This window comes from Mauremys reevesii, linkage group 25 (genome assembly GCF_016161935.1).
Source record: "Mauremys reevesii isolate NIE-2019 linkage group 25, ASM1616193v1, whole genome shotgun sequence".
Classification (NCBI taxonomy): domain Eukaryota; kingdom Metazoa; phylum Chordata; order Testudines; family Geoemydidae; genus Mauremys; species Mauremys reevesii.
In genome coordinates, this window is record NC_052647.1 from 12,943,224 (window position 1) to 12,968,979 (window position 25,756).

The 25,756-nt window shown below is 66.9% G+C and overlaps 1 protein-coding gene across 2 annotated transcripts in view; it reads right to left on the minus strand.

Moving 5' to 3' along the window:
* Positions 1–3,375: 3,375 nt before the first annotated feature.
* LOC120390941 (complement C3-like) overlaps positions 3,376–25,756 on the minus strand; it is a 43,731-nt gene continuing 21,350 nt past the window's right edge. Inside the window, exons 23-41 of one of the 2 annotated variants that reach the window (XM_039514037.1) lie at positions 24,257–24,343; positions 20,238–20,441; positions 19,963–20,038; positions 19,400–19,562; positions 18,691–18,786; positions 17,050–17,203; positions 16,073–16,245; positions 15,146–15,307; positions 14,523–14,582; positions 13,891–13,981; positions 13,681–13,732; positions 12,973–13,060; positions 12,556–12,642; positions 9,764–9,869; positions 8,665–8,754; positions 7,659–7,742; positions 5,980–6,063; positions 4,131–4,266; positions 3,376–3,602 (exon numbers count right to left, since the gene is read on the minus strand). In XM_039514037.1, coding sequence (XP_039369971.1) covers positions 3,467–3,602; positions 4,131–4,266; positions 5,980–6,063; positions 7,659–7,742; positions 8,665–8,754; positions 9,764–9,869; positions 12,556–12,642; positions 12,973–13,060; positions 13,681–13,732; positions 13,891–13,981; positions 14,523–14,582; positions 15,146–15,307; positions 16,073–16,245; positions 17,050–17,203; positions 18,691–18,786; positions 19,400–19,562; positions 19,963–20,038; positions 20,238–20,441; positions 24,257–24,343 — 2,129 coding nt within the window. In that variant the 3' untranslated portion in view covers positions 3,376–3,466. Of the gene's footprint in view, positions 3,603–4,130; positions 4,267–5,979; positions 6,064–7,658; positions 7,743–8,664; positions 8,755–9,763; positions 9,870–12,555; positions 12,643–12,972; positions 13,061–13,680; positions 13,733–13,890; positions 13,982–14,522; positions 14,583–15,145; positions 15,308–16,072; positions 16,246–17,049; positions 17,204–18,690; positions 18,787–19,399; positions 19,563–19,962; positions 20,039–20,237; positions 20,442–24,256; positions 24,344–25,756 lie in introns of those variants that run through there. The other variant, XR_005591181.1, reaches the window with a different exon arrangement.

Consider the following 25,756-nt stretch of genomic DNA (forward strand, 5'->3'; position numbering starts at 1 on the left):
GTCCGACAGTACTGTCAATCCTGTGACCCCTGCCAGTGGGTGGGGAAGGCCCGGGACAAGGGGAAAGCAGCTCTGAGGCCTTTGCCCATCATAGAAGAACCTTTCCAGAAGGTGGCCATGGACATAGTGGGACCTCTCAGCAAGGCGACCCGGTCAGGGAAGAAACACATCCTGGTGGTGGTAGATTTCGCCACTCGATACCCCGAGGCGGTGGCCTTGTCCTCTACCGAAGCAGACACCGTGGCGGATGCGCTGCTGACCATTTTCAGCCGGGTGGGGTTCCCCAAGGAAGTCTTAACGGACCAGGGGTCCAACTTCATGTCGACCCTGCTCCAGTCCCTGTGGCAGAAATGTGGGGTCCAGCACAACTGGGCCTCAGCGTATCACCCCCAGACCAACGGGCTGGTGGAGAGGTTCAACGGGACGCTAAAGATGATGCTAAAAACATTCATGCACCAGCACCCACAGGACTGGGACAAGTACTTACCTCACCTGCTGTTCACGTACAGGGAGGTACCCCAGGAATCTACTGGGTTCTCGCCTTTCGAACTGTTGTATGGAAGGCGGCTAAGGGGGCCCCTGGACCTGATGAGAGACGAATGGGAGGGGAAGGCCGCTCCTGATGGAGAGTCGGTGGTGGAGTATGTCCTGACCTTCCGGGAAAGACTTGCCGAGCTCATGGGCCTGGCCAGGGAGAATCTGGCCCAATCTCAGAGGAAGCAGAAGGTCTGGTACGACCGCATGGCGCGGGCCCGTGCCTTTGCCACCGGGGACCAAGTGATGGTTCTCATCCCCATGAGGAAAAACAAACTCCAGGCCGCCTGGGAAGGGCCCTTCAAGGTTGTCAAGCAACTAAATGAGGTAAACTATGTGGTGGAGCTGTCGAACCGGGCGCACCACCGCCGGGTGTACCATGTGCATATAATAAAGCCATATTATGACCGGGGGAATGTGGTGTTGGCCGTGTGTGGCCACTGGGAGGAGCCGGGGGATGACCCTTTAGTGGATCTATTCCCAGGGACAAAGGCTGGTTCCCCCCTGGAGGCGATTCCCCTCTCTGATCAGCTGACCCCGGCCCAGCAGGCTGAGATCAGAGGGGTGCTGCATCTGTACCGACAGCTGTTTTCCAACCAGCCTGGGCGCACTAATTTGACCGTCCACCGGGTGGAGACCGGGTCACACACCCCTATAAGATGGCCCCCTTTTCGGGTCACCGGGAAACTTGCCCAGGACATAGAAAGAGAGGTCAGCGACATGCTGGCCTTGGGGGTGATCCAACCGTCCGCCAGCCCTTGGGCCTCGCCGGTGGTGCTGGTCCCCAAGAAGGACGGGTCGATCCGGTTCTGTGTGGACTATCGAAAGCTCAATGCCATCACCGTATCTGATGCCTACCCCATGCCAAGGCCTGACGAGCTCCTGGACAAGCTGGGAGGCGCTCGGTACCTCACCACCATGGATCTTACAAAGGGCTACTGGCAAGTGCCGCTGGAGGCAGATGCCAGGCTGAAATCGGCCTTTATCACTCCCCTGGGGCTCTATGAGTTTCTGACCCTGCCCTTCGGCCTCAAGGGAGCGCCGGCCACCTTCCAGCGCCTGGTGGATCAGCTACTGAGGGGGATGGAGAGTTTTGCTGTGGCGTATATTGATGACATCTGCGTCTTCAGCCAGACCTGGGAGGACCACGTGTCCCAGGTTAAACAAGTGCTGGACCGACTCCGGGAGGCGGGGTTAACCGTAAAGGCTGAGAAGTGCAAGGTGGGGATGGCGGAAGTATCTTACCTGGGCCATCGGGTGGGGAGTGGCTGCCTAAAGCCAGAACCAGCGAAGGTTGAGGTGATCAGAGACTGGCCCGCTCCCCAGACCAAAAAGCAGGTCCAGGCCTTTATCAGGATGGCGGGGTATTATCGAAGGTTCATGCCCCACTTTAGCGCCATAGCCGCCCCCATCACTGAGCTGTGCAAGAAGGGGAAGCCAGACAAGGTGGTCTGGACCGAGCAGTGCCAGCAGGCTCTCCAGGCACTGAAGGAGGCTCTGCTCAGAGGCCCAGTTCTGGCAAACCCAAACTTTGACAAGCCCTTTATGGTGTTCACCGACGCCTCAGACACGGGCCTGGGGGCGGTGTTGATGCAGGAGGATGAAAAGGGGGAGAGACACCCCATCGTGTACCTGAGCAAGAAGTTGCTACCCCGGGAGCAGAACTACGCGGCCATCGAGAAGGAATGCCTGGCCATGGTGTGGGCCCTGAAGAAACTGGAGCCATATCTCTTTGGGCGCCACTTCACCGTGTACACCGACCACTCTCCCCTGACCTGGCTGCACCAGATGAAAGGAGCCAACGCCAAGCTCCTGAGGTGGAGCCTGCTCCTGCAGGACTATGACATGGACGTGGTCCACGTGAAGGGAAGTGCCAACCTGATAGCGGACGCGCTGTCCCGGAGAGGGGGCCCTGAACTTCCCCGGGTCACTGGGCAGAGTGACCCTGCTCAGTTCAGTCTCGGAGGGGGGAGAGGTGTGATGGAGCAGGGACTGTCTGTGTGGGGGATGGGACAGCAGGGAGGATTTTAGGTGAGATGCAGGTATTCAGACTGTAACATGAGCTAGGCCTGGGGGAGGGGAGGTGACACCTCTGCCCAGGAGCTAGACAAAGAAAAGGGGCGGAGGGGAAGGGTTGGGTCAGTCTTGGGTTGGGGAGCTGGGAGGTGGGTTTCAGGGGATCCTAGGCTGGGATCCAAGCACCCTGAACCCCCCAGAAAGGCCAGATTGAGGGGTCCTGGCTCTGGACACAAGCTGGGCTGTATCCTGTGTTCCTGTTGTTCAATAAACCTTCTGTTTTACTGGCTGGCTGAGAGTCACTGTGAGTCCAGGAAGAGGGGGGCAGGGCCGGACTCCCCCACACTCCGTGACAGAAGCACACGGAGGGGCCGAGGATGCTGAATGCTCCAAGGTTGGCCGTTGCCTTCAGCAGGGGCTGGGTGGGGGCGGCTGTTTGGAACCCCCAGGGCTCAGTCTGACGGACACGGCGCGGGGGCTGCTTGCAGGGGGGACACAGCACGAGGGAGCCTGGGGCTGGTGGGTCGGGTGTTTATTCCATTTTCTCAGAGCAAGCACCTTGCAGCAGCGGGTCCAGGGTTCCCGCCTGCAACTGCACAGGTGAGGAGTCGGGGGGGCATCATGGCAGAGGGAATCGGGGTGGTGGTGTCCTGCAGGAACAGGCGGGGAGGAAAGAGCCCAACAGGGACCATGGCACTGGGGGTGGGGTTGGGGGTCCTGCAGGGACCATGACAGTGGGGGTGGGGGGTCCTGCAGGGACCATGGCAGTGGGGGTGGGGTTGGGGGGTCCTGCAGGGACCATGGCAGTGGGGGTGGGGGGTCCTGCAGGGACCATGGCAGTGGGGGTGGGGTGGGGGGTCCTGCAGGGAACATGGCAGTGGGGGTGGGGTTGGGGAATGTGGGTGACCAGCAGGATCTAGGTGTCACAGCCCACAAAGTGGGCGAAGTTGTCCAGGGTTTGCAGAAACGTTTTCGTTCTCCTGTCGGTTTCGGCTTCCTCCGGCCTCGGCCAGCGCACGATGAAGCCCGTCTTGCCCAGGACGTAGGTGTAGCTGGTTCCAAGGAAGGGAGAAGGCGCCTGTCAGTGCCGGGGGCGCAGAACTCGGGAAGTGGCCCATACGCCCCAGTCCTGGCCTGGTGCCCCCCCTGCCAGGCACGGACCAGCCGAGAGCCCGGGGAGCCTCAGCCGGGGGCAGGGGCCAGGGCTGCTTTGAGCCCGTTCTGGCCGAGGACGCAGGGTCAGCTGGGCCCAGCCTGGAGCGGGCCGAGTGCTCAGCTCCCCTTTGGCCCCACGGGAAGCACGTGACCCCAGGTGCGCAGAGCTGGGTACGTGCCGGGGCTCCAGCACACGGAGCCGGGGCCCCTCCAGAGCCGAGCTCCAGGCCCTGCAGCTTCACGCGGCCGGTCGCCCCCAGCGGATCAGCCCCGTATGGCTGCCCTGGGGCTCCTCGCCTCTGGCCAGCGCTGCCCCCACAATGGCCTCCTGCTCGGCCGGGCACAGCAGGGAACAGGCAGCCCCCAGCTGGGCCACGGCGCAGCCCCCGGCTCCGGTGCGCGCCAGCCCCAGGGAGGGGACTCACCTGTCTGTGGCCAGCCAGAGATCCCGCGTCCGGCCCATGACCAGGTACTTCTCCTGCTCTCGCAGGCCCAAGGTGGCCGCGCAGGTCGCGTGGGAGACAAATCTCCTCACTTTCCCGCTCGCCTCCGCGTCTGTCCCTGGGGGAACGGACCGTGGATCAGACTGGGGGGGGCCCTCCCTGCCAGCGAGGCGCTGCCCACAGTCAGGCAAAGGCCCCCCTGGCACCGCCTTCCCCCTGGGTAAGCTCCTGGCATCCCTGAGGGGCCTGTGCCCCCCGTGACCCTGTGTCCTTACTGTGGGGGGGGGGGTGGCCTGGGAGGACGAGCTGCATTGGGGGATGGAGACTGGCTGGAGAGAGGAGACCTGAGCAGGTAACGGGAGAACCCAGAAAGGGGGGAGAGGCCAGGTGACACCTCTGCCGGGGAGCTGAACAAAGGCTGGGGGAGGAGACGCTGGGGAGGGAGAGTTTCAGGAGCTGGCTGGGGAATGGGGGGGAGCCCAGACGGGGCTCTGACCCCCCAAGGGGGCTGTGGTGCCCCTGGGACCCCAAGATGGACCTAACTGGGGGGGATCCTGTTGTCTGTGCCTGCAAGACCCGTCCTGGCCTGTGTCCTGTCGTCTAATAAACCTTCTGCTTTACTGGCTGGCTGAGAGTCCTGGGGAATCGCAGGAAGTGGGGGTGCAGGGCCTTGTCTCCCCAAACTCCGTGACAGACCCCCATCCCCCCAGTTCCCGACAGCTCCCAGCCCCCCACTGCAGCAGGGCAGGGGAGGAATTGGCAAAATGAAACCCAATGACACTGCCGGGACGTGTCGGGGGGTGTGTGGAGTGTAAGTCCCCTGAGGGGGGCAGCCAGGCCGGGGATCCCCAATAGTCCTGCAAAGACCCACAGCAGGTTTCCATGGGGGCCAGGGCCCCACAGTTTGACTTTGAATCTGAAAGAAGTTTGAGCGGCACCGGCACGGTGCCCCCCTGGGCCCAGCACTGACCGAGGAGAGAGTGCCCCATACTGAGCGTGAGCCCCATACTGAGCGTGAGGAAGTGGGGCTGTTCTTAATGTTTCCTCTGAATACTGGGGGGGGGCTCAGCTCTGGCCGACCCTCTGTTGCCTGGCAACTAATGGCCAGGCCCTCCCCCCACCAGGGGAGGCTAAAGGTGGGGGAGGACAAAGAGATCAGGTGACCTCCTGGCCCGGGAAAGAGACACAGCCAGAGAGGAGGGGCTGGGGGGGGGGTTTGGCAGTTTTGGAAGCTGGCTGGGAAATGGAGGGGAGCCCCGATGGGGCTCGGGCCTCCCAGCGGGGCGGTGGCCTCCCTGGGGCCCCAGCTGGGCCTAACTGAGGGGTCCTGTTGTCTGTGCCAGCAAGACCTGTCCTGGCCTGTGTCCTGTCGGCTAATAACCCTGCTGTGTCCCCGGCTGGCTGAGAGTCACGTCTGCCTGCGCAGTGGGGGGGCAGGACCCCGTGGCCCCCGCAGGGCCCCGCCTGGGGGACTCGCTGGGGGAAGCGCACGGAGGGGCAGAGGATGCTGGATGCTCCACGGGAGAGGAGGCTCCCCAAGTTCCAGAGCATCGCCGGGGACTCCGTGCCACTGAGCCCTCGCCCCGCTCCCTCCAGCGCCCCCCATTTCCTGCATCATCCCCTGCCGGGCCCCCCATTCCCTGCAGCACAGTGTCCCCTGCCGAGCCCCCCATTCCCTGCAGCCCAGTGTCCCCTGCCGAGCCCCCCATTCCCTGCAGCACAGTGGGGCCAGCACTGACAGAGGGGAGCCCCCCCCCGCCGTGGCCCCTCGGGGGTCTCCGCTCGCAGCCCAGCCTGCCCGGGACGGCAGCGCTGCCTCAGCGGAGCTCACCAGACTTGATGACATCCAGGACCTTCATGCTGTAATAGACGGTGCTGTTGTGTGGCTCCCGCTGCTCCAGCTGCACCTTGTAGACTGAGGCAGAGGAGAGGAACCAGCGGTGAGCCCGTGTCCCAGGGGCCCTGCACCCCACGCGCCTCGGTGGCAAGCGGCGGAGCCAGCACCCCCTGCTCCAGGGACCCCCCGCTCGTCTCCAGGGTCTGTTACGTCCATGTATGGCCTGGCCCCGGAACCGCCTCCCGCCCTGCCGCAGGGAGGGGAGGATTCAGGAGCGTTTACAGCTCACCCCACAGGGCTGAGCGGGGAAGGCGCAGGGTGGCCCCGGGAGGCGCCTCGCCCCAGCTGGGCCTGGCACAGAGGGGCTGTTCGGCCGGGCTACGAGGGGGCTGAAGGAAAGGGGGTGGGATATTGGACACCCAAGGGCTGGGAGCCAGCAGGTGGGTTCTGACCCGAGCCTGGTGTCCCGGGCCCAGCACCAGCTGCTCCAGGAATGGGAACGACGCTCCCAGGGCGGGAGGACGAGCTGCTCCTGGATGGTCTCGTGCTGCCCCTGGTTTAAGCCGGAAGCAGGAGGTTTTCTCCCCCTCCCAAGCTCTGTTTGCAGTAATGCTACAAGCCCTGCCCGCTCCTGCTCTCCACTGAACGTCCGGTGAGCCCTGGCCCCGTCCCATCCTGTGGCAGTGGGTTCCACAGGCTAAGGACAGAGCGGGTCACTGGCTGCTTCGGAATCGCTGCCTTTTGATGTCATTGGCTGGTCAGGTGTGACGAAGTGGGGGATTTTCTTACTGTGTGCGCCTCAGTTTCCCTCTGTGCTGCGTGTGTATCGAGGGGGTGGGAAAAGGAGCTTGTTGGTGCAGGGGACCAAGTGTGACCTCGCCTAGCAGCCGGGACCCCAGACAGCTGCCTGGAGATGGGGGACGCTAGCGAGCGGTGACCTGGTGACCCGGAGACCCAGCTCGGGAGTCACAGCCGGTTCTGGCCAGTGGGGACAATGGGCTGCGGGGAGAGGACCCCGGTGACCGGACCAGCCGGTTCCAGCCAGAGGGGCCAGAGGGGGGCTGAGAGGAGGGGAGACCCAGGCCTGCCTGTTTCCCTGGAGAGAAGCCAATGGACGAAGGGGCTTGGGGCCGGGGGTATCGGAGCCCAGCTGGGGAGCAGGGGGGCTCGGGGCTGGAGAGGGGGAGCAGGCAGAGCCCCCCTGGCTGCAGGGGGACTGGGATGTGCTGGGCTGGGGGAGGCCGGGCCTGAGGCCCTGAGTGTTTCCTGTGCTGGGTTCAACTCTCAATAACCCTCCTGTGTTCTGCTGGCTGAGAGTCGCTCCAGGCTAGAGAACAGGGTGGGGGCAGGGGGGGGGATCGTCCCCTTTGGGTGGTGGAGGCCCGGGGGGTGCAGAGCGAGGGGACTCCCTGGGGGGCCCACGGCAGAGACAGACGCGCTGAGGCTCAGAGAGAGGCGGCTCCAGGAGGTGGAGGGGCCTGACCCCGAGAGAGGTGGACCCCCAAGAAGGGCTGTCGCCCCAAAGGGGGTTCCCCCAGGGACCGTACGGAGCCAGGAGAGAGCCCGAGTCCTGGGAGTCGGTGACAACTGGGAACCATGCTGCAGGGTAACCCAGCCGAGCGCTCCCAGCCCCCCGGGAGCCCTCCTGCCCTCCCCAGCCCCCCGGGGCTTACCGTAGTCCATGCCCGTGTCACAGGCTTCCTCGTAGAGCTTGTCCTCCGACAGGCTGCGGGGAGCGGTCATCTGAAGGCAATTGTCTGAGCGCATGGAAAGGGGAGAGGTCAGAGGCCCCGGCTGGCCGGGCTGCACGTCTGGGGAGGTCCTGGCCTGCCCCGTAGCTCACAGGAACGTGGTCGGAGCGTCCCAGGTCCCATGGGGGCTCACGGTCTTGGTGCGAAGCCCAACAGAGACCGCGGGGACCTGGCGCTCAGGGTGCGGCTGAGCCGGGGCGTTTCCAGGCACTGCTCTGACCAGGGCGTAGTCACGGGCGAGCGTTAGCCCCGGAGGATTCTCTGCCATGCACGGGGCCCGCAGCAGCTGTGATGGAGCAGGGGCTGTCTGGGGGGGGGGGCTGCGGGAGCCGGGGAGGATTTAAGCTGAGGGACAGGACCAGAGCCTGTAACCTGAGCTAGGCGGGCGGGGGTCAACACCTCTGCCCGGGAGCTGGACAAAGGAGAGAGCCGAGTGGGGCAGTTTCGGTTTGGGGCTGGGGGGTGGGAGTTCAGGGGGTCCTATGCTGGGATCCAAGCACCCCGAACCCCAGAAGGGCCAGATTGAGAGGTTCCCAGCTCTGGCCACGAGCGCTGCTGTAGCCTGTGCTCCTGTTGTCCAATAAACCTTCTGTTTTACTGGCTGGCTGAGAGTCACTGGGAGTCCCAGGAAGAGGGGGGCAGGGCCGGACTCCCCCACACGCCGTGACAGCGGGGAACGACCCGGCCCGGGGAACGAGCCCGGCAGGGGCCCGGCAGCGGGGAACGGGCCCGGCAGGGGCCCGGCAGCGGTAACTCCGCGGGGAAGCGGCCAGGCCAGCGCTCGCTGGCGGGTGACTGTCGCTGATCCGGGCGCCGTGGCCCGTCCCTAGCATCCCCCTCCCAGGGCGGCTGTGCCGTGAGGAGCGGGTCGCCCCTGGCTGGGCAGCGAGAGGAGCAGGCGACGCCAGGAAGCCGGGCGCGGCTTTACCTTCGGCGCATTTGCACACCTCGTCCTGGCAGATCTTCCTCAGCAGCTCGCTCTCGCTCGGCACGTTGTAGAAGCGGCTGCATCTCCGGGCTGCGAGGGGAAGAGACCCAGAGGCCGTGTCCTGCCCAGGCCGGCTGCCAAGGGGCAGCTCCTGCCGCTGGAGCCTGCCCCCCGCCCCCGGCTGCTCCACGCCCGTCCATCCCGTAGGGCACAGGGACACCCACCGAGCGCCCTCCCTGCCCCGCCCCCCAGCGGGGTCGGCAGCTCTCCGGGCCGGCTGAGGCCTGGGGAGAGGAGCTCAACTCCATTCTCTCTCGCTCCAGCCTGGAGCCAGACCCCTGCCCCGGGCCCCCTCCCCTCGCACCCCCCTGCAGCCACGGGCCCCCCATCCGCCCAGCCTGTGCGCAGCTGCTGCACCTGGGTGCAGGGCAGGGCCTGGCGCTGGCTCTGACCCACGCGGTGCCCCCTTGGGAGCAGCCGGAGACCCCCCACCGTAACGCCAGCCCGGTGAGCAGGGAGGGGACCCTCGCGGCAAACCCGGCCCGTCAATCTCACACCTTCCGCACTCGGGCCCACGCTCGGGGCCGGATTCGCCCCGGCGGGCACCTGAACGACGGGCAGGTTTGCAAAGCTGCCCTGCCGCCCCCGGCGTGATTCCCAGGGGCAGATTCCTACGCCAGCTACGGGCCCGAGCCCGTGTCCCCTCCCTCCCCCCCGGCAGCTACCAGGGGGCGCCAGCGCGGCAGCACCGGGCCTCCGAGTGGCGCTGGTCGTCACGGGGCCTGGGTCACCCCGATGCCCGTCCGCCGCCCGCCTGCCGGTGGCACCGAGGGGGTGCACGGAGCGCAGGGCCCCTGGCCAGCGCCTGGCCCCGTGCACCGGTACCGGCTCCTTCCCTTGACAGGCATCGGGGCAAGCGCCTCTGCGGCGGGGGCTCTGCGTCCACACGAGCGGGGCTGCACCCCCCCGCCGGGAGCTCCCAGACGTGGAAACGCGGCTCCTGCTCACTGGAAGCTGCCGACGCTGGAGCCGCAGCCCCCCGGAGAGGCAGGGCCGGTGCCCGCGGTGCCCCTGCCCGGAGCCCTAAGGAGACGCTCACCAGGCTCGTAATACTCATAGATGGTGACCACAGCCGGTTGCAGCATCCCCAGCTGCGCACGCTGGTGAATCCGGAACCCGACTTCCGTGTCCGTCTGATTGGAAATCTGCAGCGCCCGGGAACAGACCGGCTGGCTCAGCGCTGGGCCCACCCAGCCTGGCCTCCCGGCTGGCCCCTACAGCAGCCGCTGGGGGATAATCTGCCCCGTGTGCCCCAGCGTGTGGTGGTGTCACGGACAGAGCCAGGCCCCCTTGGACTCCTCGCAGCCCTGCTGAGCGTCTGAACCCCCAGTGCCAGGCCAGACCCGCTCTGTCCCTGCCTCGGTGCCCAGCACGTGGGGGACCCACTCCGAGGGCTCAGCGCCGGCCGGGGAGAGCCCTCGGCCCAGCGGCGTGGGCAGGACGTAGCCGGGGCCAACCTCAGGGCAGCTCCAGGCCCTGGCTCTGCTCAGCTGACCCCTGCGGATGGAAGAGGCCAGCAGGAAGCAGCGGGCGCTCGATCCTGGCATTGGCTCCCGCGCTCTTAGCACAGGGCCGCGTGGCACGGCAGGGTCCCTCCCGTGCGTCTCCGAGCTCAGTGCGGGCACTGCCGGCATGAGGTGAACGGCCCCCCGGCAGCCGCGCCCTGGGCAGGCCGCACCGTCTCCTCCCGTCTGCCCCCCTGGACTGCCAGGCCCCTCATGGGAACCCCGTTCTCTGTCAGGCTGGGGGGCCGATATCCCCTCAGTACAGCCTGCAGGGTCCCCAAGCCCCAGTCACCCTGGGCTGCGCAGTGAGAGGCCTTGGGTGGAGCATCTCAGGGGGCAGCAGATTTGTGGGGTCGGGGTCCCGCGGTGAGAGGGGAGGGGCACAGTCCCACGGGGGAGGAGGGGACAGGGTCCGACACAGGAAAGGAGGGGCAGGGTCCCGCAAGGGGAGGGTCCCACGTTGTGGGGGAGGGAGGGACAGGGTCCCTGGGGGCAGAGGGGTGGGGACAGGCGCAGGGTGGGGGGCCGGGTCCAGCGCAGAGCGGGAGGGCTGGGTGCCGGGGGGCAGAGGGGTGGGGTCCGGCGCAGGGAGGGGGCAGAGGGGTGGGGTCCGGCGCAGGGAGGGGGTGCAGGGAGGTGGGGTCCGGCGCAGGGAGGGTGCAGGGAGAGGGGCAGGGTCCCTGGGGGCAGAGGGGTGGGGACAGGCGCAGGGAGGGGGTGCAGGGAGGGGGCAGGGTCCGCAGCGGGGTGGGGCAGGCGCAGGGAGAGGGGCAGGGTCCCTGGGGGCAGCGGTGTGGGGTCCGGGGCAGGGAGGGGGCGGAGGGGTGGGGGCAGGCGCAGGAAGGGGGCAGGGTCCCTGGGGCGGAGGGTGGGGGCAGGTGCAGGTAGGGGGCAGGGTCCCTGGGGGCAGAGGGGTGGGGTCCGGCGCAGGGAGGGGTGCAGAGGGGTGGGGTCCGGCGCAGGGAGGGGGTGCAGGGAGAGGGGCAGGGTCCTGGGGGCAGAGGGGTGGGGACAGGCGCAGGGAGGGGTGCAGGGAGGGGGCAGGGTCCGCAGCGGGGTGGGGGCCAGGCGCAGGGAGAGGGGCAGGGTCCCTGGGGGCAGCGGTGTGGGGTCCGGTGCAGGGAGGGGGCGGAGGGGTGGGGGCAGGCGCAGGAAGGGGGCAGGGTCCCTGGGGCGGAGGGGTGGGGGCAGGTGCAGGTAGGGGGCAGGGTCCGGCACATGGGGGCACAGGGAGGGGTGCATGGAGAGGGGCAGGGTCCGCAGAGGGGTGGGGTCCGGCGCAGGGAGGGGGGCAGGGTCCCTGGGGGCAGAGGGGTGGGGGCAGGCGCAGAGAAGGGGGCAGGGTCCCGGGGGGCAGAGGGGGGGTGTGACGAAGTGGGACTGGTCGCACTGGGGGCTGGGGACAGATCCTAAGTGTCTAGCAGCAAATGCCTGACACTCTGTCTCCTAGCAACGGATGGCCCGGCCCCTCCCTGCAAAGGTGCATCTAAAGGTGTTGGAGACAAAGGGGTCAGGTGACCTCCTGGCCCGGGAAAGGGGCTGAGCAGAGAGGAGGGGCTGGGGGGGGTTGGGCAGACTGGGGCTGGCTGGAGAACAGAGGGGAGCAGGGAGACCGGGCTCTGATCCCCGAGAGGGGGGCTGTGGGGCCCCAAGATGGCCCTAACCGGGGGGATCCTGTTATCTGTGCCTGCAAGACCTGGGCTGGACTGTGTCCTGTTGTCTAAATAAACCTTCTGCTTTCCTGGCTGGCTGAGAGTCCTGGTGAATCGGCAGGGAGCCCGGGGGTGCAGGGCCTGGCGCCCCCACACTCCGTGACAGGTGGGGTCCAGCGCAGGGAGAGGGGCAGGGTCCCGGGGTCAGAGAGGTGGGGTCCGGCGCAGGGAGGCGGAGGGGTGGGGGCAGGCGCGCAGGGAGGGGGCGGAGGGTGGGGGCAGGCGCAGGGAGGGGCAGGGTCCGGCACGGGGGCACAGGGAGGGTGCAGGGTCCGCAGAGGGGTGGGGTCCGGCGCAGGGAGGGGCGGAGGGGTGGGGGCAGGCGCAGGGAGGGGGCAGGGTCCCTGGGGGCAGAGGGGTGGGGTCCGGCGCAGGGAGGGGCAGAGGGGGTGCAGGGAGGGGTGCAGGGAGGGGGCAGGGTCCCTGGGGGCAGCGGGGTGGGGTCTGGCGCAGGGAGCGGGGCAGAGGGGTGGGGGCAGGTGCAGGGAGGGGGGGCAGGGTCCCTGGGGGCAGCGGGGTGGGGTCCGGCGCAGGGAGGGGGGCAGAGGGGTGGGGTCCAGCGCAGGGAGGGGGGCAGAGGGGGGGGCGGGCGGGCGGCCGGGCCGGCCCCTCACCTGGTCGAAGTAGAGGACGACGGAGTTGTTGCTGACGCTGCCTTTGCTCTCGAAGAGGAAGACGTACTGCTCCACGCTGTTGGTGAGCTGTGGGGCCAGGCAGACACCGCTGAGCTGGGGCTCTGGGGCTGCCCTGCCCCCTCCAGCCAGCAGCACCCCCCAAGCTGCCCCCAGCTCACAGGAGCCTGGCAGCAGGTCCGTTCCGTGGGGTGCCCCTGTCTCCACCCCCTCCCTCGTAGGGACCCAGGCTCTGACCCTCGGGGCTCACAGGCCCACGCACGGGGCCACGCTGCCTCCCCATGGGTGGGTCTGGCCTGGCTGAGCCCCATGGCAGCCCCACAGAGCGTCAGGCCCGAGACCAGCAACCCTCTGGCCATGGGGCCTGAAGCCTCGGGCCGGCCCGTTACCCCGAGTCACCTGCTTGAGGTCGCCCAGGTTGGGCTCGAAGCCCGTCAGCAAGGAGACGTCGATGATGGTCATTGTGGCATCCCGCAGCCCCAGGGACCTAGGGACAGAACACGGCCTTCAGCTCGCGCGTATGGGCAGGGGCAGGAGCCATGGGGCAGGAGCCATGGGGCTCAGGGGCCATGGGGCTCAGGGAAGGGGCAGGGCTGTCAGGGCAGGGGCCATGGGGCACAGGGAAGGGGCAGGGCTGTCAGGGCAGGGGCCATGGGGCAGGCCCCATGGGGCTCAGGGAAGGGGCAGGGCTGTCAGGGCAGGGGCCATGGGGCTCAGGGGCCATGGGGCTCAGGGAAGGGGCAGGGCTGTCAGGGCAGGCCCCATGGGGCTCAGGGAAGGGGCAGGGCTGTCAGGGCAGGGGCCATGGGGCTCAGAGAAGGGGCAGGGCTGTCAGGGCAGGCCCCACGGGACACACCCTGCCTTGCTCTGCTCCATGTTCTTTGTACAGGGCTGTGAAGCAGAGTGGAGGGACCCGGGGGGCAGACCCACGGCGGGGCAGAGTCTCCGCGGGGGGCGGCTGCTGCCGATTCCCAGCCCTGCAAGGCAGTGGGAGGCGCGAAGGCACCGGCCCGTCAGCGCCGTACCCTGGACCAAGCCCCCTGCCCCGCACGTCACAGAACTCAGCCTGGCGCCCGGGTTCTGCCCTCGCCAGGGCCGGGTCCTTACCGGGCCTGGAGCCGGAGCCGGAAGGTGTTGATGTCGTCTTGCTTCTTCTTGTCTGTGAAGCCAAAGGGCAGGATTAGGGCAGGGCCCAGCTATGGGGCTGGGCCCCCGGGGGCGTCTCCTCCCATCAGGCGGAGGGGCCCCGTTTCTGCCAGGCCGGGGCTCGGGGACAGGGACCGGCTCCCAGGGGAGCAGACAACCGCCCCGCCGTACCTTCGGGCACCTCCTCCACGGTCACCGCCAGCCAGAAGGCCTGGCACTCGAGTTCGCGGGCCGGCGGCAGCGTGTGGTACACGGTCAGGAGCTGGGAATGAAGCCGAGAGTGTGCGCTGAGTGGGTCACCCCCGCCAGCCGGCCCGTGGGCAAGGCACACCCCTCCCCTCCCCTCCGCTGTGGCACAGCAAGGCAGGGCCGGCATCAGGAGCAGAACCCAGGAGTCCTGGCTCCCAGCCTCCCCCCTACTCTAACCACTAAACACCACTCCCCATTAAGAGCTGGGGAGAGAACCCAGGAGTCCTGGCTCCTAGACCCTCCTGCTCTGACCACCAGCCCCCACTTCCCTCCCAGAGCTGGGGAGAGAACCCAGGAGTCCTGGCTCCCAGCCCCCCCTCTTTAACCACTAGCCCCCACTCCCCTCCCAGAGCCAGGGAGAGAACCCAGGAGTCCTGGCTCCCAGCCCCCCCCCTCTTTAACCACTAGCCCCCACTCCCCTCCCAGAGCCGGGGAGAGAACCCAGGAGTCCTGGCCCCTGCCCCTCTCTAGTCTAGCCCACTGATGGGCAGAGCCCCGGCCCCCGTGTTCTCCAGGGGGTGCAGGGCTGGGTCGGGCTGTGGGCGATCACTCACTGTCACTGTGCCGGTGCCCGTCCCGCTGGCAGTGATGTTCAAAGCTTCCTGGGCGTAGAACTGCAGGGGAAAGGGTGGGAGATGCTGAGGAGGTGCCGGGCTCTGCAGCACCCCAGAGCCAGCAGCCGCCCTGCCCTGGCCATGGAGCGCAGGGTCCCTCGGGGGAGCTCTGCTCTGCGAGCCCTGCATGCCAGGTGCCTCCCCAGGGGGTGTGGCTTTGCGGCATGGGCGTGGCTGCATGCCAGGGGGTGGGGCCCAAGGGTGGGGTGGGGTCTGAGGAGGGACCTAAGGGGAGGGGGCGGAGATTGAGGGCAGGGGCGGGGCTGCAGGCCGGGGCGGGGCCCGAGGGCAGGGGCAGGGCCCGGGCCAGGGGCGGGGCCTGAGAACAGGGGTGGGGCTGCATGCCGGGGCGGGGCCCGTGGGCAGGGCCCGAGGGCAGGGGCGGGGCCTGAGAGCAGGGGCAGGGCCCGAGAGCAGGGGCGGGGCTGAATGGCGGGGCGGGGCCCGGAGCAGGGGCGGGGCCTGAGAACAGGGGGTGGGGCCCGGAGCAGGGGGCGGGGCCCGAGAACAGGGGGCGGGGCCCGGAGCAGGGGGCGGGGCCGAGAGCAGGGGGCGGGGCTCACCTTTGTGGAGCTGGAGCGCTGCAGGAAGGCGTTGCTGCTGGCGAAGTCCCAGTGCTCGGTCAGTCTGCGCGTGGGCACGCTGACCCGCACCTTCAGGTTGGCCTGCTCGGGGGGGCTGGCGGCCCGGTACTGCGCCAGGGCCTGCATGCCGATCACGGTGGTCTGGGGAGGAGGCAGAGGGGCAGCGGGGGCCGCGGGGGAGGGGGGTTGCGCTGGGAAAGGTCTTGCCCAGACGGGGCGTTTGAGGCACCAGCTCGGCAGAGCTCCGGAGCACGTGCTCGACCCTGTGTGCGGGGGGCACCGGCCGCGGCGGGCGGCTGCTCCAAAGCCCCTCACGCTCCACAGCCCGTCCGGTGGGCAGGGCAGGAGGAGGGGTCCTGCTCCCGCTGGGCCAGTTCGCTGCTGGCTGGGTGCACTGGGACCGGCTCCCTCCCGTTGCCACCCCACGGGGCAGCACGGGCATGGCCTGCCTGGGATCTCCGCCCCCCTGGCCAGCACGTCCCCACCCCACTTCCCCAGGTCTGGGGATGGTGGACGCAGGCTTGCGGTGCACGGAAGGGTGGGGGGGCGTGGAGGCTGTCAGTTGGCAGCCAGCCAGCCTTGGGCAGTCGGGCCTCCTGCCACAGGGAGCAGCCTGTTTTGTCTCTCTCTGGTTTGGGTTCCTGCATCTTCTTGGGCACTCAAGCTGTGGCACATGGCGGCCTCCCAGCAGGCGGATCCATGTTCTCATCCACCGGCTCTGTGTGCCGTGAGCAAGCCGAGGCCGAGATCCTGGCAGGGGGCACTGACCAGCACCAGCTGGGAACCAAGCCCCCGACGCCGCAGGAGGGACCCCCGCGTGGGGCAGGAGGGAGGCTGGCCCTGCTCAGGCCTACACACAATCCCACCTCCTGGCACTCAGGGCCCCCTGCCTGCGCCAGCTCTCACCTGGGTGCTCTCATAGCCCCCGCCAAACTCCCTGCTCTCGACCAGCCACCGCACGATGGGGTGGGTCTCCTCAAAGCGCCCGAGGGTCAGCTTCTGCAGGAGGCCGTAGGCCGTGGCTTCGATGCTGTACAGAGCGCGGGCCGTGTGCTGGTCCACGGGCCAGTGTGTCCTGTCTGCGGAGGAGCAATGGGACACAGAGACACGCATCGCACACGCATCACACACGCAGCTCACATGGGCAGAGCCCACGGCACGCACACACAGGTGCAGAGTCACCTGCTATTGCACGCACATGGCACATACACAGTCACGTGTGCCCCCCACTCCCAGCCTCTGGCACAGCCCCTTCCTCTCTGCCTCATTTCCCCAGCCTATCCCCTCCCCTCAGAGGTGTCCTGCCGAGCCTGGCGGCGCCGAGCGCCGGGCCCAGCCCCGCCCGGCGGCGCCGAGCGCGGGCCCAGCCCCGCCCCGGGCGGAGCCGAGCCCCGGCCCAGCCCCGCCGGGCGCCGAGCGCCGGGCCCAGCCCCTGCCCCGGGCGGAGCCGAGCCCGGCCCAGCCCCCGCCCTGGGCGGTGCCGCGCGCCGGGCCCAGCCCCCAGCCCCGGGCGGTGCCGCGCGCCCGGCCCAGCCCCGCCCGGGCGGCGCCAGCGCCGGCCCAGCCCCCCCCCTGCCCCGGGCGGTGCCGAGCGCCGGGCCCAGCCCCCCGCCCCAGGCCCAGCCCCCCGCCCTGGGCGGTGCTGAGCGCCAGGCCCAGCCCCCAGCCCCGGGCGGTGCAGCGCCGGCCCAGCCCCCGCCCCAGGGCGGTGCCGAGCGCCGGGCCCAGCCCCCCAGCCTCGGGCGGTGCCGAGCGCCAGGCCCAGCCCCGCCCTGGGCGGTGCCGCGCGCCGGGCCCAGCCCCACCCCCGCCCCGGGCGGAGCCGAGCCCCGGGCCCAGCCCCCCACCCCAGGCCCAGCCCCCCGCCCCGGCTCCGCACTCACTGTGGGAGGCGAAGTAGTCCAGGACGGCGTCGGCCAGGGGGCTGTCCACCAGGGCCAGGGCGTAGGAGCTGATGGCCACGCTGTAGGGGTTCTGCAGGCTCGGCAGGCGGCTCTCCAGGTAGCGCTGGGCTTTCTGCAGGCCGTGGGGCAGCTCCTGTGGCCGGGAGAGAGGAAAGGATTCTAAGCAGCCCCAGTGAAGCGCTTGCTCGGCTTCTTGAGAAGGGTCCAGAGTAGCAGCCGTGTTCGTCTGTACCCGCAGGAAGAACAGGATCCCTGTGGCACCCGAGAGACTCACACATTTATCTGGGCGAGAGCTTTCGTGGGCGCCAGCCCCACTGCCAGGTGCCACAAGGATCCGGTGCTTCTGGACAAAGGAATGTGCCAGTGACGTGTCCAATCCAGAAACACTCCACTGACAATGGACCTTGGGAGGCTCCAGTCCACATGACAAATCGTCCTGGGGCCCTTCCAGAGGGCGGGTGGGCCAGGCCTGCGCCCGTACAGCACTGAGTCATGCCGGGACGTGGGACCTGCCCATGGGACTCCAGACTCCATCTTGCTGCTGGGCCCTTCCACAGGCAGAGACTATAAACGGCTGATGCCCCATCTCCATCCTGTCTTCAGTCCTCTGGAGGGACCGTGCTACAAGCTGAAGCTCTGCACAAAGGACCAATGACCCATCCCAGCGGGGGATGTTCCAGAGACTCGATTTGAACCTGCCGTTTACTCCATCCCTGCTCCAAGCCTGAACCCAGGACTTTGCCATCACGGGATGTCACTGATCCCATTTAACCGGTTCTAGCTCCCAGCTGCATTTCTTTCCTTTTATGAATAAACTTGTAGATTTTCGATCCTAAAGGGCTGGCGACAGCGTGACTTGTGGGTAAGATCTGACTTGTAGATTGACCTGGCTCTGAGGCTTGGCCAGGGCCGGCTCCAAGTTTTTTGCCACCCCAAGCAAAAAAATGTCCCCACCCCCGGCCCCGCCCCATTCCAACCCCTTCCCCAAATTCCTGACCCCCCCCATGCGCCGCATTTCCCCTCCTACCTGTTTTGCGGCAAGCCTGGGAAGGAGGGGGGAGAAGCGACGTGGCAGCGTGCTCGGGGGAGGAGGCGGAGGTGAGCTGGGGGGGGAGCAGTTCCTCTGCCCCCCCCCGGGTTACTTCCTGCAGCCCTCCCCGCGCCCCCCTCAGCTCGCCTCCGCTCAGGGCCGGCTCCTGGATTTTTGCGCCCCTAGCTGGGTGCCGCCCCAAGCACATGCTTGGAGCGCTGGGGCCTAGAGCTGGCCCTGGGCTCGGCCCTTTGGGGTCGGGAAAACCGTTTCCCTTTTACCATTCGTCCCCATAGCGAGCGTCTGAGGGAGCTGCCTGGGTGGCTTGTGGGTCGCCGGGGGGTGAGACCAAGTCCCCTCTGGCTGGCTGGTTTGGTGGGTCAGTAACAAAGGACCCCAGCCTGGGGCTGTGACTGCCCGGCTCTCAGGAATTCGTCCTGAACTGACGCTCTCAGAGGTGTCCCGCCGAAGGCAGCATCGGTCCCATGGCACCTGGGCGCGCTTTGCAGAGGCCCTGCCAGTGCAGCTGCCGCCAAGGGGGCCGCGCTGGGCTCCTGGGACAGGACAGTGACGGCTGCCCCTCGACCTACGTTCACATGGTTCCTGCAGATGGACTCGGCCTCCTTCAGCGCCACGAGGACGAAGGCTGTGAGGGAGGCGTCGGCGTTGGAGCCACGGTACCCGCCCTGCGGAGGAAGAGCAGAGGGGGATGGGAGCCGTGTGGACCCCAATCACCGAGCCCTGCCCAGGCGGGTGGGGGGCAGAGCTGAGCAGCAATTGGCTTTGCTGGGGTGGTGCCAAAGGAGCCTGCCCGTGCGCCCTGCGTAGCCAGCTGCCAGGGGGCCGCGTGGCCAGGGCTCTCTGTAAAAGGGTGTCGCTGAGCCCTCCCAGCGGTGAGAGCCTGAGACAAGGGCTGCGGGGGTGTAGGGCGAACTGCCCCGCTTGCCCCAGTGGGTTGTTGACTCTGAAGCCTAAGGATGACGCTAGCCACGTTGGCTCTGTTTGCTGCAGCTCATCTTAGCAGACAAATTCAGCTAATGCGCTGCTCCCCAGCCCTGGCCTCACTCCCTCATCTCCCCGAGGAGGAATTTATACCCCCAGGGGAGGCGACTGGACTAGCTGGATCAGTCGTTCTCCGAGCCAGCCAACACCTCCCGGGGCCCCGCGCCCCTCGCCCAGCCGTGCCAGGAGGGGAGCGGGGGGCTGCGCCATGGCTAGGGCTCCGGGGGCTGATCCTTGGGCGAGGGACAGCCTGCGTCTCCTGCCCCGTCTCCCGTTGGCCAGTGGAGCGACCGGTACCTGCATCGCGGGCGTATAAACTGCAGCGTCCTCGCGGAAACACCCGGACGCTTCCTGCCTCTGGCCGATCAGCCACCGGGCGCTGGCACACAGCTCGCCGGGGTCGATGGCGGTGCCCAGCGGCAGGGCCATGGCGAACACCTTGAGGATGTAGGCGGTCAGCCTGCCGGAGAGGGGGGTGCGTGAATCTGCAGGGCAGGAGGGCAGGGGAGCTCCCAGGCCACGGGAGAGCTGTGGCCAGTCCCAGCAGCAGGCGGCACCGTGCCCGAGGGAGCACTGCCCCCTCGCAGGGCTCTGTGTGGACAGGGCCCTGCCCCCTTCGTGGCAGCACAGCCGGGCCTTCCCCCACACCAGCACAGCCCCCAGCTCCCGCTGCCCCTGCCCAGGACACTCGAGCGAAGGGAATCCCCACTCGCTGTAAGCTGTATAGGGGGCATGACACGCAGCGTGAGCCGCTCTAAGCCCCGCCAGGGGAGGGCAGCATTGCACGCACGCTCTGGCTAGCTCACCATCCCCAGCCCAGCCGCCCGCTCCCCCCACACCCCGCGAGGAAGTTACCATACCAGGTGCTGCCGGTGCTTCCCGCATAGGGCTTGTAGGAACCATCCCGCTCCCTGTAACGCCGCTGGCGGGTGTAGCCTGCAGGAGAGCCCAGACACACTCGCTGTAGGGGAGTCCCAAGGCAGGGGGCTGGGGGGGGGCTGCGTTCCCCCCCCGCTCAGATTCAGGGGGAGTGGATGGGGGCAGGGTGCAGAGCACCCCCTGTGGGTGGAGTGTAGCATCCTCACACGTTGCAAACCCTCCCTCCCACCCTCTGGCCTGGCCGGGCCCCGCTCACCGTGGGCGATGTTCTGGACGGCCTGGTCCCGGAGCTCCACCCCGATCTGGTCCCACTGCTTGGTGGTGTCCAGGTAGTGGGTGAGGATGATGTTTGGGGTGACGCTGAAGATGTTCTGCTCCACGCACCCGTACGGCAGCGTGATCAGCTTCTGCAGCGTGGAGCCCTGCAGCCCCCCCACCAGCGTCTCGCCGAGCAGGTCCCCTGCCGAGGGAGGAGATGCCCACTCACGCCCCAGCTCGCCCCTGCCCCCACCCCGGCCGGCTGCTGGAGGCCTGGCCCTGCCACGCGTGCCGCTGAGAACCGGGACAGCTGCGCTGTACCCCGGCTCTGGGAGGGGAGTGGGGGCTGGTGGTTAGAGCAGGGGGGCTGGGAGCCAGGACTCCTGGGTTCTCTCCCCGGCTCTGGGAGGGGAGTGGGGGCTGGTGGTTAGAGCAGGGGGGCTGGGAGCCAGGACTCCTGGGTTCTCTCCCCGGCTCTGGGAGGGCAGTGGGGGCTGGTGGGTTAGACCGGGGGGCTGGGAGCCAGGACTCCTGGGTTCTCTCCCTGGCTCTGGGAGGGGAGTGGGGCTGGTGGTTAGAGCAGGGGGGGCTGGGAGCCAGGACTCCTGGGTTCTCCCCCGGCTCTGGGAGGGCAGTGGGGCTGGTGGTTAGAGCAGGGGGGCTGGGAGCCAGGACTCCTGGGTTCTCTCCCCGGCTCTGGGAGGGGAGTGGGGGCTGGTGGTTTGAGCAGGGGGGCTGGGAGCCAGGACTCCTGGGTTCTCTCCCCGGCTCTGGGAGGGCAGTGGGGGCTGGTGGTTAGAGCAGGGGGGCTGGGAGCCAGGACTCCTGGGTTCTCTCCCCGGCTCTGGGAGGGGAGTGGGGGCTGGTGGTTAGAGCAGGGGGGCTGGGAGCCAGGACTCCTGGGTTCTCTCCCCGGCTCTGGGAGGGCAGTGGGGGCTGGTGGTTAGAGCAGGGGGGCTGGGAGCCAGGACTCCTGGGTTCTCTCCCCGGCTCTGGGAGGGGAGTGGGGGCTGGTGGTTAGAGCATGGGGCTGGGAGCCAGGACTCCTGGGTTCTCTCCCTGTGTGATGTCACTGACATAAGCTATGGCCGTATAGATCAGAGGTGGGCAAACTACGGCTCTTGGGACCCTCCTGCCCGGCCCCCGAGCTCCTGGCCCGGGAGGCTACCCCGGCCCTTCCTCCGCAGCCTCAGCTCACCCCACTGCCTGCGCAATGCTCTGGGCAGTGGGGCTGTGAGCTCCTGGGGCAGCGGAGCTGCAGAGCCGGCCTGGCCTGGTGTCTGTGCTGCGCGGTGTGCGGCTGTAACCCCACCAGTGCTCCTGGCAGCGCGGTCAGGGGGCAGCGAGCTGGGGGGTTGGATAGAGGGTAGGGGAGTTTGGGGGGCTGGTCAGGGGGCGGGGAACAGGGGTTAATGGGGGCAGGGGTTTGGGGGGGGCAGTCAGTGGGGTGGGGGTGGATGGGGCAGGGGTCCCGGGGGGCCGTCAGGGGAGTTGGATGGGGCAGGAGCCTCAGGGGTGGGCTGTCACGGGGCCAGAAGGGGAGTATGGGGGGCAGGCCACGCTCCCCTCCCCAAACCGGCCCTCCATACAATTTCCAAAACCCGATGTGGCCCTCAGGCCAAAAAGTTTGCCCGCCCCTGGTACAGAACATTGGTGCAACCACTGTTCTATATCTGCAGCAAATGTCGTACAAAGCTTGTCGTGTGAGGTGTCTAAGGAAAGGTTCTGGGTTGCTGCTTAGGGTTATGCTGCCTCTGGCTGTGTGGCCTGTCTGTATTTCACACTTGGGTGACACCCCAGACACTTTGGCATCAGCTCTGCCTGGCCTGGCCTGCTTGATGGGCCATTAAGGACCATCAGCGACACAACTGACCCACGGAGAGAAGCAGATCCGCCTGGTGACTCAGCAAGGCAGGGCCAGGCCTATGGACCGAACTCGGAGGGTTTTTTATGCCATGTGCCCGAATAGATTCATAGATTCATAGACTCTAGGGCTGGAAGGGACCTCGAGAGGTCATCGAGTCCAGTCCGCTGCCCTCATGGCAGCACCAAATACTGTCTAGAGCGTCCCGGGTAGACATTGATCTAACCTGCCCTTAAATATCTCCAGGGATGGAGATTCCACGACCTCCCTAGGTAATTTATTCCAGTGTTTAACCACCCTGACAGTTAGGGACTTTTTCCTAATGTCCAACCTAACCCTCCCTTGCTGCAGTTTAAGCCCATTGCTTCTTGGTCTGTCCTTAGAGGGGATGAACACGTTTTCTCCCTCCTCCTGATGACACCCTTTGAGATACCTGAAAACTGCTCTCATGTCCCCTCTCAGTCTTCTCTTTTCCAAACTAAACAAACCCAGTTCTTTCAGCCTCCTTCCTAGGTCATGTTCTCTAGACCTTTAATCATTCTTGTTGCTCTTCTCTGGACCCTCTCCAGTTTCTCCACATCTTTCCTGAAATGCGGTGCCCAGAACTGGACACAACACTCCAGCTGAGGCCTGACCAGCGCAGAGTAGAGCGGGAGAATGACTTCTCGTGTCTTGCTCACAACACACCTGTTAATGCAGCCCAGAATCACCTTTGCTTTTTTTGCAACAGCATCACACTGTTGACTCATGTTTAGCTTGTGGTCCACTATAACCCCTAGATTCCTTTCTGCCGTACTCCTTCCTAGGCAGTCTCTGCCCATTCTGTGTGTGTGGAACTGATTGTTCCTTCCTAAGTGGAGCACTTTGCATTTGTCTTTGTTAAACTTCATCCTGTTTACCTCAGACCATTTCTCCAATTTGTCCAGATCATTTTGAATTATGACCCTGTTCTCCAAAGCAGTTGCAATCCCTCCCAGTTTGGTATCATCTGCAAACTTAATAAGCTACTTTCTATGCCAATATCGAAGTCGTTGATGAAGATATTGAACAGAGCCGGTCCCAGAACAGATCCCTGTGGAACCCCACTCGTTCTACCTTTCCAGCAGGATTGGGAACCATTAATAACGACTCTCTGAGTACGGTTATCCAGCCAGTTATGCACCCACCTTACAGTAGCCCCATCTAAGTTGTATTTGCCTAGTTGATTGATAAGAATATCATCCGAGACCGTATCAAATGCCTTACTGAAGTCTAGGTATATGCTTCTCTTTGGAACAAAGAAAGAAGCCACACGGCAAGAGACTATAAAAAGCTGCTGCCTCATCTCCATCTTGTCTTCAATCCTGCGTCGTACCTCTGGAGGGACTTTGCTACAAGCTGAAGCTCTGCACAAAGGCCTGAATGACCCATCCCAGCGGGGGATGTTCCAGAGACTTGATTTGAACCTGCAGTTTATGCCATCACTGCTACCAGCCTGAACCCAGAACTTTGCCCTTACGGGATGTCACTGATTCCATTTAACCAATTCCTGCTCTCAGCGATATTTTTTCTTTTTATGAATAAACCTGTAGATTTTAGATCCTAAAGGATTGGCACCAGCGTGACTTGTGGGTAAGATCTGACTTGTATGTTGACCTTGGCCCTTTGGGATCGAGGGAACCTTTTTCTTTATTGGGGTGTCGGTTTTCATAACCATTCATCCCCAGGACGAGTGCACTGGTGGGGATACTGGGAGACTGGAGTGTCTAAGGAAATTGCTTGTGTGACTTGTGGTTCGCCAGTGGGGTGAGACCGAACTCCTCTCTGGCTGGTTGCCTTAGAGGTGGAAAAACCCCAGCATGGGGCTGTGGCTGCCCTGCTCTCAGCTGTGTCCCGTGAAAGCCAGCAGCACCCTTACACCCTGGCTCTGGGAGGGGCGTGTTTCTCAGGGCAGAGCAGGGTGATTTACCGCAGCATAGGTGAGAACTGAGCCTGTCCCACTGCATGTGCTGGGGCCAGGGAGGCCCTGGAGCTGGAGCTCGACTCAGAGGGCAGGGAAACGGGGGAGGGTAGCCCTGGGGGGACGTTCATGGGCCCAGCAGCTGCTCAAAGGCCGAGCTGCACTTGCTGCCTGGTGCCCCCATGGAGCTGGGCCCAGCCGGTGCCCCGTGTACCTTGCACGCTAATGAAGACCTCGGCGTCTGTGTCAGGCACCAGGTTTTCGAGGTGACGGCCTCTGACCAGCTCCTGCTGCAGTTGACCTGCCAGGGGAGGACAGAGCATTTGTGGTGAGGGAGGAGTGGTGCTCTGACACTCAGACTGGTTATAAACAAGCTCCTGCCACGGGGCTGCAGGGGGGGTGCGGCGCTGCAGGCTGCAGGGGGGGTGCGGCGCTGCATGCTGCAGGGGTGCGGCGCTGCATGCTGCAGGGGTGCGGCACTGCATGCTGCAGGGGTGCGGCACTGCATGCTGCAGGGGTGCGCGCTGCATGCTGCAGGGGTGGCGCTGCATGCTGCAGGGAGGGTGCGGCGCTGCATGCTGCAGGGGTGCGGCGCTGCATGCTGCGGGGGTGCGGCGCTGCATGCTGCAGGGGTGCGGCGCTGCATGCTGCAGGGTGCGGCGCTGCATGCTGCGGGGGTGGCGCTGCATGCTGCAGGGAGGGTGCGGCGCTGCATGCTGCAGGGAGGTGCGGCGCTGCATGCTGCGGGGTGGCGCTGCATGCTGCGGGGTGGCGCTGCATGCTGCGGGGTGCGGCGCTGCATGCTGCGGGGGTGGCGCTGCATGCTGCAGGGGGTGCGGCGCTGCATGCTGCAGGGGAGGGTGCGGCGCTGCATGCTGCAGGGGGTGCGGCGCTGCATGCTGCAGGGGAGGGTGCGGCGCTGCATGCTGCAGGAGGGTGCGGCACTGCATGCTGCAGGGGTGCGGCGCTGCATGCTGCGGGGTGCGGCGCTGCATGCTGCGGGGGTGGCGCTGCATGCAGCAGGGTGCGGCGCTGCATGCTGCAGGCGGTGGCGCTGCATGCTGCGGGGGTGGCGCTGCATGCTGCAGGGAGGTGCGCTGCATGCTGCAGGCGGTGCGGCGCTGCATGCTGCGGGGGTGGCGCTGCATGCTGCAGGGGTGCGGCGCTGCATGCTGCGGGGGTGGCGCTGCATGCTGCGGGTGCGGCACTGCATGCTGCAGGGGTGCGGCGCTGCATGCTGCAGGGGTGCGGCGCTGCATGCTGCAGGTGAGTGCGGCACTGCATGCTGCAGGGGGGGTGCGGCGCTGCATGCTGCAGGAGGGTGCGCGCTGCATGCTGCAGGGAGGGTGCGGCGCTGCATGCTGCGGGGGGGGGGGTGGCGCTGCATGCTGCAGGGGTGCGGCGCTGCATGCTGCGGGGGTGGCGCTGCATGCTGCGGGTGCGGCACTGCATGCTGCAGGGGTGCGGCGCTGCATGCTGCAGAAGTGCGCGCTGCATGCTGCAGGTGAGGGTGCGGCACTGCCTGCTGCGGGGGGTGCGGCGCTGCATGCTGCAGGGGGGTGCGGCGCTGCATGCTGCAGGGGGTGCGGCGCTGCATGCTGCGGGGGGTGCGGCGCTGCATGCGGCGGGGGGGTGCGGCGCTGCATGCTGCTGGGGGTGCGGCGCTGCATGCGGCGGGGGGTGCGGCCCTGCCTGATGGAGGGGGGGGTGCGGC